Source organism: Labrus bergylta, chromosome 17, assembly GCF_963930695.1.
Source record: "Labrus bergylta chromosome 17, fLabBer1.1, whole genome shotgun sequence".
In the NCBI taxonomy this organism is placed as follows: Eukaryota; Metazoa; Chordata; class Actinopteri; order Labriformes; family Labridae; genus Labrus; species Labrus bergylta.
In genome coordinates this window covers 14675039-14682771 of record NC_089211.1, presented here as the reverse complement: position 1 = coordinate 14682771, position 7733 = coordinate 14675039, and the positions used below count along the sequence as shown (strand labels likewise).

General features: G+C 44.3%; 1 protein-coding gene across 1 annotated transcript in view; it reads right to left on the bottom strand.

Annotated features, from left to right (window-relative positions):
- Positions 1 to 54: 54 nt before the first annotated feature.
- The window catches only part of ric1 (RIC1 homolog, RAB6A GEF complex partner 1), a 34059-nt gene continuing 26380 nt past the window's right edge, over positions 55 to 7733 (bottom strand). The window contains exons 17-27 of the mRNA XM_020629782.3: positions 7350 to 7488; positions 7134 to 7250; positions 6521 to 6928; positions 6114 to 6425; positions 5797 to 5955; positions 5227 to 5363; positions 4793 to 5073; positions 4444 to 4656; positions 4115 to 4292; positions 3812 to 4000; positions 55 to 3028 (exon numbers count right to left, since the gene is read on the bottom strand). Coding sequence (XP_020485438.2) covers positions 2710 to 3028; positions 3812 to 4000; positions 4115 to 4292; positions 4444 to 4656; positions 4793 to 5073; positions 5227 to 5363; positions 5797 to 5955; positions 6114 to 6425; positions 6521 to 6928; positions 7134 to 7250; positions 7350 to 7488 — 2452 coding nt within the window. The 3' untranslated portion in view covers positions 55 to 2709. The remainder of the gene's footprint in view (positions 3029 to 3811; positions 4001 to 4114; positions 4293 to 4443; positions 4657 to 4792; positions 5074 to 5226; positions 5364 to 5796; positions 5956 to 6113; positions 6426 to 6520; positions 6929 to 7133; positions 7251 to 7349; positions 7489 to 7733) is intronic.

Sequence of the window (7733 nt, the reverse complement as noted above, 5' to 3'; positions counted from 1 at the left end):
CAAACAGGTAAGTTTACGATAACAAAGAACTCAGCTGTACTTTATGAGGTCAACCATTTTTAAAAATAATTTATTGGTCTGTATGTACAAGGAAAAAAATGAAGTAGAAAACCAAAACTGAATAGAAAAGGCAAATGTACAAGAGAGCATCTTTACATTGCATTGAGGATGTTTGCTGCTCTCGCCCCAGAAATGAAACTTCACTCTGAGTCAGGAAACAGGAAATACTTTTACACTGTACACAGGAGGAGGGGAGGGAGCGCCGTCCACCTCTGAGTGAACGGGACACCCGAGTACCACCAGAAACACCCGACCGACCTGCTCAGAAAAGATCTGTAATATTCATTTCCGTAGGAAACTGTCTTGTATGCTGTCAGCATTAGTTTAGAGTATTCATGTTTATGTTTCAGGGAGGGTTTTGTGTGTTTTTGCCCCCTATGCATAATGAGTCCAACAGTTAAAACAGAAGGCCTCTGGACGTAAAGTCTTTGGTTCATCGTGTTACTGTTTTCAAGTAAAGCTCACAGTGCAGCAACATCGTGGAGCGGTAGGCTTGTTCAAAAAGGGGGCGACAGGATTCATGTTTACATAAGCAACAACAATGTGCTTCATAGTCATTTTGCCCTTTTGATGAATAAAGTGTTCAAAGAAACCGAAAAAAATCTCTGAAAAATTTAAATTGAACTGAAACTACACACCTAAGTCCTCTCGCAGCAAAACCTCACCTATAGAAATTATTTGGTCGATCATGAAAAGCAGAAGCAGAAAACTCTGGGAGCAAAAAAAAAAAGACAGGAAGTGAAGCACATTAAAAAAATAAAGCTGAGTAACATTTGAATACATTGCACATTATAATACTGTCTGTGATTAACCGTTTAGTGCTTGTGGTACAGAGCCAATGCAGGACTTTGATTAACTCAATGGGAGGGGGTTATCAGTTATTTAAACAAACTAAGCATCAATTCATTAATTACCACTCAGCTATAATGCCAATAAATAACGGTAAATATGAGGACTAATACCGTTAAAAACAAACTGCATGTCAACAGTGTGATACACACACTCAGAAATCCACACAGAAAAACACAAATGTTTGTGACAAAAACAAAAACAAAAACAAAAAAACAGCGACCATCGTCTCAAGCGGTACAGGGATGTGATATGTTTGTTGATCTGGACGAAAGTAGAAGTCCTTAAGTTGTGAGAATAATATTACACAACCAAAGACTGACATGTGACCTTAAAAGTCCTGACGAGTTGAGGTGTTCTGGTACCAAAACCAGTTTTCTGCATCAACCTCCGATTCAGCCTCAAATGCTGCATCAGCGAGAATGCTTGTAAATGCACCGATACACTAACAACTATGTAAAGCTAGCACAATGTCAGCAATCAAGTGTTTTTTTCCATGTATTGATGTATTATCACACCACAATCAGAGGACTCCTCGAGTTTAGGTTTATCAGGAGGGAGAAATGATACTGATCACTTCTCACCAAGGATGAATGATGTTCCACAATAAAAGATCAACCTAAATAACAGGATGGATTTAATCACACAATCTGCCTTGATGATGATACACAACACATTTTTTTTTTTTTAAATCTCCAACATGGAGACTGTAACCCAAATGTGTGTTTGAGCGTCTGTTTGAGCTCTTCCCTGCATTAACTACAGCCTTGACCATGCTCACCTCAGGTCAACACTAATCTGCTCTTCAGGGGACTGGACCATAGCAACTAATAACTAATCAGGTTACTAATGAGTGACTAATCAGTGGTAAAGAAACTGGCCTGCACTCACATCAGTGGATTCTTCTCAGAGGTCGTTATCTTAGAAATCTTAAGGTCATAGCTTCATGAGAATTACACAGAATTCATACCATGAGTGATTTATTGTTTTTGTCAGGGACAAGGTGGTATTTATAGAAAAATAAGGTTTTCTTGTACAATGTTACATTTTTTTGAAAAAAGGTATCACAAAATATTTTAAAATCATATGAGGTATGAAAGTATGAAACCCACTCTCCACACGGCACACTTACTTGGACACACTGTTGGTTCATGACTAGAGAGCTTTGTTCTGGGGATGTAGCATGATGGCTATGATCTCACACAGACACGCGCACACTCACACACCGAGCACAACACACACACACACACACACACACACACACACACACACACACACACACACAGCCTCTGAACTGATTTTTTTTTAAAACTGAAAATAGTTTTTTTTTGTCGGGTCAAAGTCTCCAGTTGCATTCGAATGAGTGCCAAAGAAATGTTACACACACAAAAAAAATTCTTTCTTGGAAAAAAAAAGATCTTGGTGCCTTTTGTGCTGCTCTACAGCTTCCAAACCACCACAACTCAATATATACGCACAGACTGACATGGGTGGTTTTGTCGGCATATTTCGGTAAAATTGGGACTGTTGGAAAGGAACCATCAGACTGGTTGTTGTCTCTCATCGAGGGATGGTGTCTTTTTGCTGATAGGTAGTGTCGCTCTGTTTATAGCGAAGTATCCACAGGAGTTTTAGTCGAAACAAAGGGCACATTTGAAGAGTGGATAATACTGACTGAAGTAAGACCCGCAAGGAGAGGTACTTTCTGTGCACACACCCACACAAAATAAAGTCTGTTTTTCTCCTCTCCTCCTGAGGCTCTAAGGTTCACAGGTTAGAGTCCAAAGGAGGCTCCTGGCTTCAGGACAAGGTGCAGTCGTAGGCTCCCTCCTCCTCTCCCTGCTCCTCTGTCTGCTCAGGAGGACAGTCCTCAGAGGGGGGGCGAGAAAAACCACCCGCAGGCTCGAGGGAGGGCAGAGCCAAGCCAAGCTGAGACACTGCTCCTCTGCTGTCCTCCGCCCGCGGTGCCGCAGCACCTCCCGGAACTTCAGAGCAGCCGAGCTTGGAGCTCTGGCTGCTCGGCTGAAAGGCCTCGGGCTGCACCGGCTCGCCTGCTGCTGAGTCCATCAGCTCCTGCAGCTGTGGCTGGATCAGGTTCAGGAACGGTTTGTAGCCCAGGCTGGAAAAAGAAACAAGATACATACATTTAAATATCTGGAATATAACAAATTCAAATCATTTTATCACTCACAAAACCTATCCCTCAACTATTAACCCCTTACATTTAATCTGAATTCAAAGATGTTAAAAAATTAAAAAATTTGCAGACAAAAAAAAAAATACAATAAACAATAACATGTTACAAGCCGGTACAACGTGAAGAAAGGTTAAATAAACAACAGGGATATAAATAAAACACAAGGACTATAATTAAAGCTGGAGTCAGTAGCATTGTACTTTGCAGCTTGTAAATACAACATTCAAACTGGGCCCCTCCTCCTGGGCTCGTTGCCACCAGCGTTCGCACACTCACTGCAGGAAGTAGTGAGCACGAGGTTCACCCTCGTTTCGGAACGAGCTCTATCTGCTGGCAATTCACCTAATTATGATGATACTTTCTTCTCTTTGCTGTTACGTACACATTTGACATATTTTTTTGAATCACATCCAGTTCCTGAATTGTTGCCACTCCTAAACTCACCGGGCACGCTGTCATTGGCGGGGGGGGGAAAACAGCAGCTCCCCGCCCAGAAATGTCCCATGTGTCATTACTTTGTATAAAAAGCGACCGACTATCTTTTAATAGTGAAACTCAGGCAATAAAGAACAGAAACTTCAAACTCTAATTAACAAAATATCTTCTTAATTTTGAGTTTGTTGCTCTTATCAACTGAGATAACTGAAAGACAAGCAGGAGAAAGAAATACACGAGGACGATGTCCAGGTCAAATGATATACTCACCAGTCAGTGGAGGCCCATGTGTCCACAGCCAATAAGCCGTGTCGAACACTCTGTACAGTTTCTTGGGGAACCTCAGGGCTGTCAAGGAAGCCGATCACCTGCTTTATGACGTTTGCATCCCGCAGGATCAAACCAATCACAACGCACCACTCCAAACAGCCCGCCTCCATAAACACATGAAGGAGATACCTGAAAGGAACACACAGGTTTTTAAACAGCGGCTTTAGTTTCACTTTAAAGCTGATTAAACATCATCGAGCAGGACTGCAGTGGAATCGTGGGAGGGAGGTTTAGTGATCTCACCTGAGCTGCACCTGTGACTTGTGAGGGCCTTTGTTGGCAAGCTCCATGGAGATGTGCTCAAGCTCGGCCTGACTCAGGCTCAGAGTGGAGGAGTTCTCGTCCACCATCGTCCAATCGCCATCCACCACCGAGCTGGTCTCTGTCAGGTCTGTGGCCGAGCCGACGCTGTACTCCTCCACTAGAGGGGGAAAGAAGTGAGGTGGAATAAGTCAGAGGGGAATCAATCTCACATAAACTTTGAGGAGGGTTACAGAGAGAAAAACCTGATGAACGTCTTCTTTAAACGTATTTATAGTTGGAAAATGATTCATTTTGTTAAGTCTGATTACCTTTGTTTGTGAGCAGGGACAGGAACGCATCGTGTGTCTGTGGTGAGTGTTGGTTGGAGTGTGAGGAAGAGGCCGTGTCCATGTCTTTGGGTCTCTGGCCGAGCCCGTCCAGCCACGTGTGATTGGTTGGAGCAGACTGTGTGGGTGCTGTGTCCATGTCGCTGTTCAGCAGGCTGTCAGCTGACTGCGACTTCAACAGCCGTGTGCTCAGAACTTCAAAGTAACAACAAAGACAGCGTGAAAGATCCAGATGGAGCCGATGACAAAATGCAAACGCCTTAAAACAGAACAAAAACTTTTTTTTTTTTAAAGAGCAGCTTCTGTATTGTCTTAATCTTGATCCACTCACCCGTGCGACAGCGTCCGTTCTTCAGGGGTGAGCTGAGGCTTCCCGCGGGGTTAACAGGGAAGGGCCAGAGGAAGTCTTTATGGAGTCTCTTCAATGCCGAAACAAAGTCGTCGACGCGGGCCACGCGGTTCCGTTCCCGACACAGCCAGCCGATGAGTTCGAAACCAAGCTGTGCGGAGAAGCACCCGAGGTCGCGAAGGCGTACCTGCTCGAGGAGGTGGCGAGCATGACGCCAGAGCATCATGTCAATGTACATGTTCTCTGCACACTCCACATCCCGACTGAAAGAAAATGAACCCGTAGAGGTGGAGAGAGGGAGTCAGAAAATGAGGAAATATTTAGGTTTTTCAAACAAAACACATACTGGTACCTCACAATCTGTTACCATACACTATGAGCAAGAGTGTGTGTGTTAAGAGTGGATGCATACATACCCTTTAACAGAGGGTCCAGTCGGCATACTGAAAGTCTTCTGCAGGTTGAACTTGCCTGTAGTGACAGAGTCGGCCGACTGCGACAAACTGATGCTGCGATTTCTGAAGAACTCAAAACCTCCGGTTGAACTCGGTTCCTGCAGATAAAGATACACATTTGATTTTACTTTTTAAAATGTGATGTTGATGTTACAAAGAAAGATGGCGCTTCAGATTAGCATGAACAACAACAGCTAACTTCATGAAGAAGTCGACAAGCTCCGACGATGGGTTTCTCTCAGTTAAATGTTATCAGACATAATTTACAAATGATACTCGTGTGCTTAAAAGCTAAAATATGACATTCACATTTGGAATTAATATATGTATATGTATAGTCATATAGCAGGGATTTTCATGTGATGATTATAAGAAGTAGTTATGGCATTTGAGCTCAGATGTATAAATACAAAATTACTGAAATTGCATCATTCATCATCATTATGACATTCTCTTGACTGATGTCCTTCGATGGAGTCGAACAAAAGTGGAAAAACAAATTCCGTATAGAGATTATTTGAAGTTATTTACCTGAGTGGTGGGTGTTGGGGGCGGAGTCTCCATCTCCCCAGAGCCAATGGCTTTGAGGAATCGGATCATGTGTCGGCAGAGGTCCCACTTGCCCTGCTCGAGCGCTGTGTTGAAGAGAAGAGTGGCGTGCTGTCTGCTCACTGCTGGAACCTCCATGTTCTTTATGGGGAGGAGGGGAACAAACAGATACCAGAAAAATAAAGACATAAAGACTTTATTATATCATGAAATCTGAATTGGAAAATTCTAGTTTTTGATAATTGTCCCTGAGCCAAAACTAGTACATTACTCTATAGATTGCTAACTGAATAGGCTACCTGCAGTATGATGAGATAGGAGGCTGCTGTGTCCAGGTCTTGAGCCATGAGACACTCCTCAAACAGATCTTTAGGGTTTCCCACAGCAGCGAACAGGTAGTTCCACAGGGCATACTCGGTCTTCCTGGCACAGTGGACAATGGTCCGGAGGAAGAGAGGGAATTCTGTGATGAACTTTGCCACGGTGGGCAGCAGAGGGTCGGGGATGGGCTCCCGCGACGTAGCCTCTTCTTCCAGCACGACGTGAACCATGAGCTCCATGACATGGGGGAAGTAAGGGAGGGAGGCACACGACTGAGCCAGCATCAAAGCCTGCAGGAAACAGTATTTTTGGTTGGTTTTTTTCCACCAGTATCACCAGCACTTCTCTATTAAGCTTGTATAAGGACTCAGGAGGCTCCACGTACCTGTTCACCAAGGTTGCGAACCAGCAGCTGCCTCAGGATGTGATGGAGGTAGATCTGAGAGGTCCTCTCTACAGTGCAGAAGGGGAACAGCGCCTCCAGTGGCTCGGAGGATCCCTGCAGCCCATCGTAGAGCACAGTCTCATTAGTCGCCCCGAGCACGAGGGCGTCCTCAAACAGCACGGCCAGAGGGTAGATGTTGATGTGGAAAGGCAGCATGATGCGCCTGGAGAGGAAGGTGTGAGGCTTGCGGTGGTCTCTGGGAAACAGTGGCAGCCAGACTTTCATGCCTGCCTCGCCACATGACAACCAAAGGGCCTCCAGCAGGTGGCGCTTCTTCCTGTTGGAGCGACAGGTGGTCCACACATTCTCCACACACTGGGCAAGTACTACCGGAGGACTGAATGGCAGCTAAGGGAGAAAGGAAAAGTATGACAGGTGAACGTCATATCCATGGTTGTTAAAGTGTGAGTTTACTTGCAACACTATGATGAACAGAATCATGTGCAAAGCAATGTACATCATTTCAATTGTAATTATTGTTGTCTGACACACTTTCTTGTGAGCAGTTTATAATTAAATGACTTAAAATCTGAGGATTTTGTTTTGGACTCACCAGCTTCTTGTTGTTGGCGGGCGTCTCCTTGTCTCGTACCTGCGGTCCTGAACGATCCCTCTGCAGCATGATCAACTGGCCAGCCAGGTTCAACATGATGCTCTCTGCCATGCAGGCCTGAGATGTGGACGCACAGGAGCACAAAAGATGAATGCACCTTCATCCAAAGATAAGAGTACAGTTCACAGCGTGTAGGTTTATGTGCTTCATTGTTACCTGCTGCGGCGCTTTCAATGTGATCCCGGTCTCTGTGCGTACAGAGGTGAGAGTGACGGAGACCACAAGGGCAGGGTGAGGGATGTAGCGAGACATCGACACCTCCTGCAACAACTCCACACTGGCTGTCGGGTGGGGACTGAAACATCAGATAGAAGATATTGAAATTCGGTTAAAACATAAATAAGACTTAAGAGGAACAGGTTCAGTGTAAAACAGCTCTTAGAATTAGAAGCAACAGATTTGGACAGCTAAGCAGAATGCCGGTTTCTCAGAATGTTTAATAAGTCAATTCTCAAAATGTTGTCAAAGAACTCAATCCTGCATAGTAACGTATTTCTTTAGATTTCTAAAATACATTAAGATAATATTCTTGACTGGAAA